This window comes from Myxocyprinus asiaticus, chromosome 5 (genome assembly GCF_019703515.2).
Source record: "Myxocyprinus asiaticus isolate MX2 ecotype Aquarium Trade chromosome 5, UBuf_Myxa_2, whole genome shotgun sequence".
In the NCBI taxonomy this organism is placed as follows: domain Eukaryota; kingdom Metazoa; phylum Chordata; class Actinopteri; order Cypriniformes; family Catostomidae; genus Myxocyprinus; species Myxocyprinus asiaticus.
Genome location: NC_059348.1, coordinates 44,667,093 through 44,679,375, shown reverse-complemented (window position 1 = coordinate 44,679,375; position 12,283 = coordinate 44,667,093). Strand labels below are relative to the sequence as shown.

The following is a 12,283-nucleotide window of genomic DNA, read 5'->3' as shown; positions in this document are numbered from 1 at the left end:
TGAATTCTGTCTTGTTATTGGACACTTTCACTCTTGAATTAAATTAATCATGGCTGATTGTGAATAGTGAAGTTCTACAATAGCATCTGTCACTGAAAATTGTTGATTTTGAATGATGCTGCATCCACTCCACTAGGTGTCACTGTAAGTCCAAGATGACACAAGCAAAAAGTTACTGAGTGCACCTTTAAAAGTTGTAACTAGGCGTCCTGAACATGGACCGACAGGTTGCCCATTCTGTAATGCTGCACACTGCCCCTAAAGTGCACAGCCAGTCGCAAAACTCTGTAATGCATCTAACATGGCAGACGTCTGTAGATTTCTACAATTAAGCTTCACAATTTCCATACGATTCTAGTGGTTAAATCCATGTCTTCAGATGAGATATGATAGGTGTGGGTGAGAAACAGATCAATATTTAAGTCCTTTTTGTACTATAAATATCCTTTCACTTTCTTCATTTGTTTTTTAGCGGTTAACATTCTTCGTGCATATCGCCACCTACTGGGTGAATTGAGTCTGAATTGTTTTCTGTGGTAATCAAGGGCATGTTGCACATGCATCAGAGTTTAAGTTGCATTTAACCCAGCACATTTCTTTAATTCTGCACATTATATGAGGAACTTTTCAACACTTGCCCGTCCCTAAAATGGGTCACAATATTGATATTGAGTGGATTAGAACTGATAAGAAAGCTTTTCTTTTTAAGGTATGTAATGTATGTTAAACGATATCCCATGAATCCATTTCCCACACACACTTTTAAATGAGGAAGTGAAGGTCACCCTGGGTGCTGTTAAATTGAATATATGAAACTTATCTAAATATAAATTTTTATAGAAGCTGCATATTTTTATTTAAATGAAAAGTCATTGTGTAATTGAAACTCTGGATACAATGTCTATTATATCAAATTTGAACAATAAGGACATAAGTAAATATATTATTAAAACAAATTGCAGAAATACTGTGCCTTCAAAGCTTGAATCAGAAACAGTGAATCGCATTTCAGATGGAATAACTTTATTGTTGTTAGGCTGAAAAGTAATTACGCATGCAAACAGATTCCTCAGCTGCGTAGAATCAATCCAACTGTTTTATTGAAAATAAACAGAGGAGAAACAATAATAATTATAATGATAATAAAAAAAAAAAACAGATTCAATATCTGTACAGCTGAAAGTATAATACAATATATACCACTATTGTACACCAGAATACAATATATCATAAGGGCAGCAGTCACAGAGAAACAACCTGCGCTTAAGTCTGTGTTACATGAAGCAGTAAAACTTGTTTGTGCTGCTACTTACACCAACAATATCAATTATGCTCAAGAGCTAATAAACACTCCCACACAGAAAAGTGCTCTGGTACAGATAATGTTGTTGACTTAAAATCAAAGCCAACCATTTAAGCTTATCAGGCCTCCAAACAGCTTCATTCAAGAGGGGAAAACATGCACTTGACCTTTGACCTCAGATGAAACCAAGGTCAAGCCACAATCCGTTTCACTTCTTGGAACTGATCATCAAACACACGGCACCATTGATAAATTGTATCAAGCGCAAACACTGCAGATCAGAGCAGGGCACAGCAGGGGACTAGTTAAGGCTGTTAATCACAGCTTTGTTAATCTGTTTTTGGCAATACCAGTGTAAATGCAACAGCTCGTCAAAGTTTGATCATATGCGAACTAAGTTCGACACAATGTCTACAATTTTCATTCGGTATTTAAGAGTCTGTAGAACATTTCAGGTATATTCTCTACCCACTTACTGAAGCGTAAAGATCAAAGCTCTAGTAATCAGGGTTGCTACTAAACTTGTTTTTGGTTTGTATAATTAAGTTGCAAAGATCAAAATCTGTCTAGAACAGATAAAAAAATGGTTATCAAAACACACACTGTCCTCTACATCAGTTTTTCCATCTGAGCATTAGCATAGACTAACACAAGTAACAATATTATTGAGTGCTGTAATAAAAAGATCCTGAAAATATCACCCACTCTGCTACTTTCAGTTTACATTTTGCCAAAATCTAATATAAAGTCAAATAATGCTGCACCGAACAGTGTTTGAAAAGAAGAAAGGACATGCAAATGGACACAATAAAACCAAATTTAGTCAAATAATGAGCGTGTGGAAGTGCGACCCTGACTACTAACCCCGGAAGGCCCTGGGCTGCACAAAAGGCAACATTGACATTATAGAACAGAAACTGTTCTCTCATGTATGGACTACGCAAGGGCAACTCCATGCTGATCTGCTATGAGATGTTTCTCAGTTCTCTAAGTGTGTGTATAGTGAGATGTTTAAGTAAACATCAAACACTAGAACTATTTTCTAGTCTTCACCAAGTAGTGTTCTTTGGACTGAGTGTGACAGCAGTGCATTAAGAGTAATACAGGTTGGAGAGGCGCAAAAGACATCAGCATTACTGAGCTGACGCATGACACCTGGTTTGTTCCTCATGACAAAATATGGGCCAGAAATCTGCTGAGGACACAAGCTATGATGGAGGATAAACTGCACCTTCAGATGTGTTCTATAATAAATACACACACACATAGAGAAATGACCATCTTCAAGTGTGAGACAATCAGTGTTGTGAATTGGTTATCATTTGGTTGTAATTATGTTTTGATAACAGAGCCATGTACCCATCATGAGGGTCAAAGTGCACTTTGATTATTTAAGCACTATGCATGTGCATACTAGCAAAGCTTAGGGGTGACCTTAAATTAATGTGCATTTTGATGCAAGTATTTTGGTGAATGCGAGCCAATGCACGAATCAGTAAATAATCACTCCAAATTTCACACCTTAAGACTTGAGAATACTTAAGTAATGCATTTTGCACTGAAAAGACACATAAATCAGTAAATCAGCGGCACCATTATTAGTTAGTTGGATCACAGTGTGTGTGCATGTGAGTGTTATGCCATAAACAAAGCTCGCTCTGCTCAAAGGGTAATGAAGCATCAGGATTGGTCCATGGGCTCAAAAGTGCTGGGAGGCTCCGCCCCATGACTCTCCATCTCCTCCTGTTTATCAGGAGTCTCTTCCTCCTTCCCATCACGCCTTGCTGCAGCGTTCTGGCGCAGGTGTTTGTCCATGGATGCCTGTATGCTCGAAACCATCTCCTGCAGGCGTTGCCGCTGGGCCTCGATCACAGCAGGCTCCAGACCCATACCGCGACCCTCACGTAGAGTGAGCATGCCCGGGGCCACACGTACTAACTCCTCCCCTGACAATGTTAGTTCCTCCTGCTGAACGCTGCTGCTGAGATCCACTCCGCTGCTGTGCTGCCGCCTGATTGGTGGGTGTTCAGGAGGGGCAGAACCCAACGAGTGGCCTTTGCCTTGGAAAGCAGTGACGCTCTGCTCTTTCCTGCGCACTGCGCCACCAGCGCCCAATCGCAGGCTGTGGGCGGGACTTCCCTCACGGCTACGGGAGGCTGCATCTGTGCGGAGCTGGGACAGGGCCTCCTGGACGAGGTCCTCCACATCAGGGCCCACTGGAAAATGACCGGCGGTGTCCACACACAGCTCCAAACGCTCCTCTGCTGCGTTGAACACAAATGTCTTACCAGTCAAGTGGGGCAGTGTGCAGTGCTTCCCGTCTAGCAGACCTGAACACAGACGAGGAGAGAGAGAATATTAGCTTCCCACATAAACACATTTTTATTTTTGAATTGTGACATTATTTTCAGAACAATTAAAAAGATAGTTCACCCAAAAATGGAAATTACGTCATCATTTACTTATCTATATGCTGTACCTAACCCATATTACTTTCTCCCGCAGAAGGCAAAAGGAGATGCTAAGATGTTAGGACAAAAGGAGATTTTCATTGCACCTTTTTTCCATTCAATGAAAAAAAATGGTAACTAAAGTCCAAAGTAAGCTTCGGTCAGACGTGAACAGCATGTGTATGCATACAGGATGCGTGACGCAAATTTTGTCATTAGCAGAAAGCACGAGAACTGAACCAGTGCGACCCAATTTTTCTAACCGTGTGTACTCTAAATGCATTATTTTCTTTGTTAGTCACAAAGACACGCACTTGAAGAAACACACTTTATCATATTTTTAAGAACAGACAACAGATTGCTACCACCCCTGGAGTTAGCTAGTTCACTAGTTCGAATCCCAGGGCGTGCTGGGTGACTCCAGCCAGGTCTCCTAAGCAACCAAATTGGCCCGGTTGCTAGGGAGGGTAGAGTCATATGGGGTAACCTCCTCGTGGTCGCTATAATGCGGTACGTTCTCGGTGGGGCGCATGGTGAATTGAGCGTGGTTGCCGCGGTGGATGGCGTGAAGCCTCCACACACGCTATGTCTCCGTGGCAACGTGCTCAACAAGCCACGTGATAAGATGCGCGGGTTGACTGTCTCAGACGCGGAGGCAACAGGGATTCGTCCTCCGCTACCCGGACTGAGGCGAATCACTATGCGACCACGAGGACTTAGAGCGCATTGGGAATTGGGCATTCCAAATTGGGAGAAAAAGGGGAAAACATCCCCCCCAAAAAAAGAACAGACAACAGAAAATCCGGCAATGCTTGCGTCTGATTTACTATTTGTTCAGAGGCATACAGCACGAGCCTGTCTTGTGGAACAAGTGCATGTAAAGAGTTTTCACTCTTTTTTTTTCTCTGTTTCATTCATCTGAAAACTGTTTGCAAGAATAATGTTGTCTGTGAGAATGCTGCAAATTCATTGGAGTCATTGGAGACAGTAAATGTTTGGATTTGGGGAGGTGGTTAAATAAGATTTTTTTGATCACTTTATTGCTTTTTTCGTTTAAAGTGTAATTTGAATTTAGAAATGTCTTTTGTTTATGTTTTTCGTGTTTCAATAAATGAATTACATTTTTCTCAGCAGGGGGGTTGATATAATCGGATATAGCGATATTTTTTAAGGCAATTATCGCTAAAATATTTTTTACATATTGCCCAGCCCTAATGCGCCGGTAATTATTTGCACTAATTAGTTGGTCCACATGGTGGCAACACTCACAGTTCAGCCTTTGCTGTCACGAAGAAGCGCTAGAAGATGTAATAACTGCTAAACATCAGAAGAAGAAGCTGGAATCAACAACAGTAGATGTGAGGAGGTCAGGAGACACTTGCATTTGTATAACTCGAGCCTGAAGGAATATAAAGACATCTTATGTGTCTAAACTCCTGAAGAGAAATAGTCCAGTATCACATAGCAGTCGTAGAATGCATGCGCCAACCGCCTCCATATACACGCACAGTCACATGAAGCATATTTTGAAAGGCTGAGCATTCGAATATACGCAGACGCTAAGTGTTCACATCAAAACCGAAGTATACTTTGGGCTTTAGGCTTTACTTTTGTATAAGATCTCCTTTAGTATTCCACAAATGAAAGAATGGGGATTGGAATGGCATGATGTTGAGCAAATAAAATTTTTATTTTTGTGTGAACTATCCCTTTAAGCTCATTTTATCCCCCAATCCTTACTACTGTAATGCAAAATACAGAGTTTCATTCTCATTACTGTAATATGATGAGAGATATCTATATATACAGTTGTGCTCAAAAGTTTGCATACTCTTGGAGAATTGGTAATATATGTACCATTTTTAAAGAAAACATGAGTGAGCAGGCAAAACACATTTCTTTTATTTCTTATGGGATTCATATTCAACTGTAGGTTATAACAGAATGGCACAATCATAAAACATGGCAACAAAGAAAAAAATGAAATGACCCCTGTTCAAAAGTCTGCATACCCTTAGTTCTTAATACTGTGCATTGCCCCCTTTAGCATCAATGACAGCATGCAGTCTTTTGTAATAGTTGTCTATGAGGCCCCAAATTCTTGCAGGTGGTATAGCTGCCCATTCGTCTTGGCAAAATGCCTCCAGGTCATGCAAAGTCTTTGGTCGTCTTGCATGAACCGCATGTTTGAGATCTCCCCAGAGTACCTCGATGATATTAAGGTCAGGAGACTGTGATGGCCACTCCAGAACCTTCACCTTTTTCTGCTGTAACCACTGGAGGGTCAACCTGGCCTTGTGCTTAGGGTCATTGTCTTGCTGGAAAGTCCAAGAGCATCCCACCTGCAGCTTTCGTGCAGAAGAATGCAAATTGTCTGCCAGTATTTTCTGATAACATGCTGCATTCATCTTGCCATCAATTTTCACAAGATTCCCCGTGCCTTTAGAGCTCACACAGCCCCCAAAACATCAGTGAGCCACCACCATGCTTCACAGTGGGGATGGTATTCTTTTCACTATAGGACTTGTTGAACCCTCTCCAAACATAGTGCTTATGGTTGTGACCATGAAGCTCTATTTTGGTCTCGTCACTCTAAATTACAGTGTGCCAGAAGCTGTGAGGCGTGTCAAGGTGTTGTCAGGCATATTGTAACCGGGCTTTTTTGTGGCATTGGCGCAGTAAAGGCTTCTTTTTGGCATCTCAAACATGCAGCTTATTTTTGTTCAAGTATCGTCGTATTGTGCTCCTTGAAACAACCACACCGTCTTTTTCCAGAGCAGCCTGTATTTCTCCTGAGGTTGCCTGTGGGTTTTTCTTTGTATCCCAAACAATTCTTCTGGCAGATGTGGCTGAAATTTTTCTTGGTCTACCTGATCTTGGCTTGGTATCAAGAGATCCCCGAATTTTCCACTTCTTAATAAGTGATTGAACAGTACTGACTGGCATTTTCAAGGCTTTGGATATCTTTTTATATCCTTTTTTGGGTGATTTCTGTTATTATTATGATTTAAAAAGGAGCCAAACAACTATGTGATGATAAATGGCTTCATATGATCACTATCCTTAAATAAAAGACTGATCTGCATGATCAGTCATATTTTCAAAATCAATGCCAAAATTTCACAATTTCTGCCAGGGTATGCAAACTTTTGAGCACAACTGTACATTTAAAAATATTTCTACATCATAGTAGCATTTGTTGTACTGCCTAAATTAAAATTATTATTATTATTATTATAAAAAAAATTATCCCCTTTTCTCCCAATTTGGAATGCCCAATTCCCACTACTTAGAATATCCTTGAGGTAGCGCGGTTACTCACCTCAATGCGGGTGGCAGAGAACAAGTCTCAGTTGCCTCTGCTTCTGAGACCATCAATCCATGTATCTTATCATGTGACTCGCTGTGCATGACACCGTGGAGACTCACAGCACTCATGCTGTGGCACTCAAGGAGGCTCATGCTACTCTCCGCGATCCACGCACAACTTACCACACGCCCCATTGAGAGCGAGAACCCCTAATCGCAACCACGAGGAGGTTACCCCATGTGACTCTACCCTCCCTAGCAACCGGGCCAATTTGGTTGCTTAGGAGACCTGGCTGGAGTCACTCAGCATGCCCTGGATTCGAACTTGCAACTCCAGGGGTGGTAGTCAGCATCAATACTCGCTGAGCTACCAATGCCCCCCAAAATTATTTTTTTATATTAATTTTTAAAAAACATTGCAAAAGTAAATATAGCTGTATATGTATAAATAAATACATACATAAAAAAGTAACAGTTGTCTATTAGACAAATTCCAGACACATTACAGTAATGAGAATTGGTGGGGCAAAACATGCATAAATGTGCTGAAAAATTATGTCACAATGCAAAAAAACTCGAAGGCTCCTAAATAATGGTAAACTAGATTTTCTTTATGCAAAATCTAATTTTCCTTTTTCTTTTTTGTTTCGGAAGAAAATGAGACCTGGACATTTTTTGACAGGCAATTCAGTCATAAAGACATTACACTTTTCACAAATAGGGTATATTGGTGTCCCGTTAAATTATTAAAGCAATAAAGGCCCAAAACCCAGGTTCTTTGGAGATAGAGAGCTATTAGATGTGTTAGATAAACTATATTAATATGTTTATTATTTTAATTACTATATTATTTTAATGACCACAGAATATAATATTTAGCTGTCTCCCACATTTTGTGTTCAATCACATGATGTCCCCCCAATTAATGCACTGTAAAGGTAACATTGCATAAACTTGTGAGACCCCAGGATATAACATTACTTGAAAGCTTTCTTCAGCATGGCAGGATGACGCGCTCATTCCATTTTCTGACTATATTCATAAAGCTCAAGCATTCAACTCTGTTACCAATGTTAATGTAAGAAAAATTAATACAACATTTTTAGTTAAGTTATGGAAAATATTAGTTTATCAATAACTATACTTTCAAGTCCTTTTTTGTACCCTATTCATTGAAAGTGCTATTAAAGGGAAACTTCACCCAAAATGTTCTGTCACTCATGTTGTTCGGTAGGCAGAATATTAGCCTCAGTCTCCATTCTCTTTCACTGTTTGGAAAAAAAGATCCAAAGAAAATGAATGGTGACTGAGGCTAACATTCTGCCTAACATCTCCCTTGGTTTTCCACTGAAGAAATAAAGTCATACGGATTTGGACGGTGAGTAAATTATGACAGAATTTCATTTTGGGCAAACTATCCCTTTAAACATCTGACACATACCAACCTTATGCAACATAGTGAGAAAGAGAGAGATGTACCCATGTCTTTCTTGACAATGTTGTAGAAGACTCCTCCTAGCTGGAACAGATGAGGCAGTTTCTTGGCATATGACCAGACATCTTCACCTACGGGAAACAGTGAGCATAAACAACATCAATGGATTTGCAGCATACAGTCAAGCAGGCATACACACAGACAAGCAGTGAAAGTATTATACGGACATGTATTCTAGTATGAGACAGTAAACCGCAACAATGAAGTCCGGTAAAAAATTACACATATAAGAAAGGTGTGTCTTACCCATGAGCGCTGCTAGGAGACAGAGTGATGACATCTCAAGGTCTATGTTGTCCTGGAGTTCCCTGCTGCTGGCACGATTGAGACCTGGGTCAGACTGAGCGTGTGTTTGAGGTGTGTGAGAGTGTTCTTGGGTCATGTGAGTATCAGATGAGCTCTCTTTCAGCACTTCCACAGAGATGCGGTCACCGTGCTGGAGAGCGACAGGTTGATTCTGGTCTTCTGGGCGTGGTGGGGGAAGCTCTCGGGGCGGGAAGCCGTGTCGGATGCACAGCTTGCCAGGTGGCAGGCCGAAGACCTGGACAATGGAGTTTTGCAGTTCACTGTAGGTGGTGTGTGGCTGTAATGTAAGCATGGACTGCCGCCCATCACTAGTCGTTACACGTATCTTCTTCTCTCCACTAGGGGGCGGTACTTTAGTGGGTGTGGGAGGAGCCGAGGATGATGAAGAGGATGGAGATGATGGGCGAGGATCTGAGGCCTTGTCCTGCTGGCGCACACGGTCCGTACTGCGCCGCTGGGAGAGGGCCGCCTGCTCGCTGATGCTGTGCTGCAAGACCCTCTCGGTTCTGCTCATCACCAGCTCCTCCTTATGCAGCGTTTTGCCCTTCTGTCCCGTCAGGATGATTTTAGTAGGAGGTTGAGCACCCGCATCGTCCCCGTCCTGCACATGAGCGCCCTCTATGGCAACTGGGTTGTATTCATCTTGGCTCCTCTTAGCTGTGTGATGCAGAATGGTGTTAACCACTTTCTGCACTAGGATCTCGCTGCCGAATTCACCCGGGAAGTGCTTCGTGACAAGCTTCATGGTCACATCATAAACATTACTGTTAAGCGTTGGATCCACCTCATACTGGAACCAATAAACAGTCTCACGGACCACACGGCCACCCCACTCTAGAGTAATCGGGAAAGCTTCAGGTAGATTGTCATACTCCTTCCCCTCCCAAAAGTGCTTGTACCCGCAGCCGCATTTCCCACCCTGTGAGAGCGTGTTGGTGCGATCTCCATCCAAATACACCATAGAGCCGTCTCCACGGACATGCCGAACTGAAGTTCCATGACACCAGGTGCAAGCCGGGAGGGAGCTGAGTTTGTAGTCGGGCACTAGAACATCTTTTTCTGGGTTATAAGAACAGACCACACTATTCAGAGGAAAGCTGTAGTTTTTATCCCCTCGCAGCGTCCCGTGAGTGGACTTGGCCAGGTTGTAGAGCTTCCCTCCAGGTATGAGCCACTCAGCTGGCACATGAAGCTCCGAGAGGGCATTGCAGACTAGGCAACGGTGCATTCGGTTCTCCTGAACAGATTTCTTGGCCGCTTCAGTCACCTCCTCAGGCTGCACGCCGATCACTCCAGTGCGTCGATAGATGTATTGGTGAACATCTGCGACCAGTGCTGGGTGGATGCCATGCTTGTCCATGAAGACGTCCTCCATGGCACAGACAAGTCGTTGCAGGTATTTATCCTGCAGGCTGCGGTCACCCCCGATCACACAGCTGCCGTTGGAGTCCAGACTCACGTACCGGCGTATCAGCTCCTGAGGAACACCCCACGCTTTCGGCAGCAGCGCAGCAGGTAAACGGGGCAAAGCCATACCCTTAATGCCCACCAGAGGCAGATAGTGATTTCGACCTGAGCTGCTCCATGCAATGCAGATGGGTTTGTTTAGAGTGCCGTCCTTTCCCCGACATTGCTCTTCGGGGACCAAACCCGGCAGGAAGGTGGCAGAGTAATCGCCCGAGCTGCGCATGCCACTTAGGGAATCCAGCAAGATTATGGGTCTATGGAGCACATTCGCCAGGCCGAATATGTGAATGTTCCGTAAGCCCAACGGAACGCCCTCTGGAGGGACAAACAATGGGTCACACTCGTTAATTATGTCTTCCCATTCTGCAGCATCTATAAAGTCCTGAAAAAGAGCTTTGTAGCGTCCAATGTTCTGCTTAAAGTTAAGTTTTAGGTTTTCTCTAAGGGCATGCCAGAAGAGCTCTCGCCCGACTAATGCCCTGGACACGGCGTGGACCAGGCAGTGTCCATCTCCATCCACGTGTACTGGAATGAGACACTCTCTATTTGAGTTTGCTTTCTTTATCTCCTCCAAAGTGTCATGCAAATAGATCAAGCTCCCTGACCGATCCCTACCATAGCCTATAGTGGATACGTGCTCTTGCTCAATAAGAAATGCCCTGTCACCAAGTAGTGAGCAGTCAAAAATGTCCCCTTGATTCATTTCCTTCAAAAGTTTGGCAGTGCCTGTCTGTTTGTCCATGCCGAAACGGGTGAGGATGGGTGAGAGCAGCTTGCAGTGATAATTTGACAGTCCCATCACTTTAACCAGCTCTGACCCCTTTTTGGGAGGGCCCGGCACACCTAGCAAGGCATTTCTCAGCAGATTATGGAGCACTACATCTGGGTCGGTCACTTCTTCCACGTTAGCGAGGTTTTTCTGCTCATGTCTCTGTCCGCACTCGGTGCACTCGATGCTGATGGAGGTGTGTGCGGGAAAGAAGAGCTTCGCCTGGCACTGCGGGTCCGGGCACATCCCGCACAAAATGCGCCTGTCCTTCTTCTTCGAGCCCGGAATTAACGACATAATCAAATCTATTATCTCTTAAATTGTGACGGTTTACAAAATCATTGCTGACTACTCACAGACGGCCGAGAGAAAATTTTGTCACCTCACGCAGTTTCTTTTTTCCAGTAACAAACACAACACGGAAGCGGTTCTGTGTGACGGTGTGACCCTATGGACAGCGCGTGGCTTGCTGGGACTTGTAGTTCTTCTTTTTATTTTTATTTTTTTATAAGTCCTGAGGTCTTTCACAATATTATTTCTAAATAAAACTACAAATTGAACAAACATTGTTACGTTTTGTATTAAATGCTGTTTATTTATAACAAAGATGCACACGTCATACGATGGCTTAAAAGTGACATAAATAGACCTGTAAAGACTACAATATCCACAATGCAAAGAAAGAACACCAAACATAGTGTTGTGTTGATTAAGTTCAGAGCAGACTTTATATGGGCGTGAGAATAAACTGCAATTGCGCTGATTTTACATATATAAGATGAATGCATAAATCCAAGCAGTTAAAAAAAAAAAAAAAATCTCGTTCTGTTTCGCACAGGAGCTAAATGTCTAAACTGTAGATTCAAGTCGTATATTATTATTATTATTATTATTATTTCGAGAATCAGAAAAGCACCAACTACGCTGGTAATCATGGACCATTCTCCAAACCCACTAACTACAGAACTGTAATACAGAGAGTACATATAATATTTTGTTGTTGTTGTTTTTCTGTAGTGAATGATACAATGGCATTTTCATTGGATACACAGACAATTTCTTCCAGGAATACACATTTCGTCTAGTAGTAGCTAAAATGATACAATTTCAAGAAGATCTGATACACAAATAAGAACATTAGAATTGTGCATCTGTATAACAGAAGGAATGGACTGGGGGGAAGG

General features: G+C 42.5%; 1 protein-coding gene across 1 annotated transcript; it reads right to left on the bottom strand.

Annotated features, from left to right (window-relative positions):
- Nucleotides 1-981: 981 nt before the first annotated feature.
- Nucleotides 982-11,524, bottom strand: vcpip1 (valosin containing protein (p97)/p47 complex interacting protein 1). Its single transcript, XM_051696818.1, has 3 exons — nucleotides 8,804-11,524; nucleotides 8,542-8,628; nucleotides 982-3,633 (listed from the first exon to the last, which is right to left on the bottom strand). The coding sequence occupies exons 1-3, from the start codon at nucleotides 11,394-11,396 to the stop codon at nucleotides 2,984-2,986; spliced, it is 3,330 nt and encodes a 1,109-aa protein (XP_051552778.1). The 5' UTR covers nucleotides 11,397-11,524; the 3' UTR covers nucleotides 982-2,983.
- Between the last annotated feature and the right edge of the window lie 759 nt (nucleotides 11,525-12,283).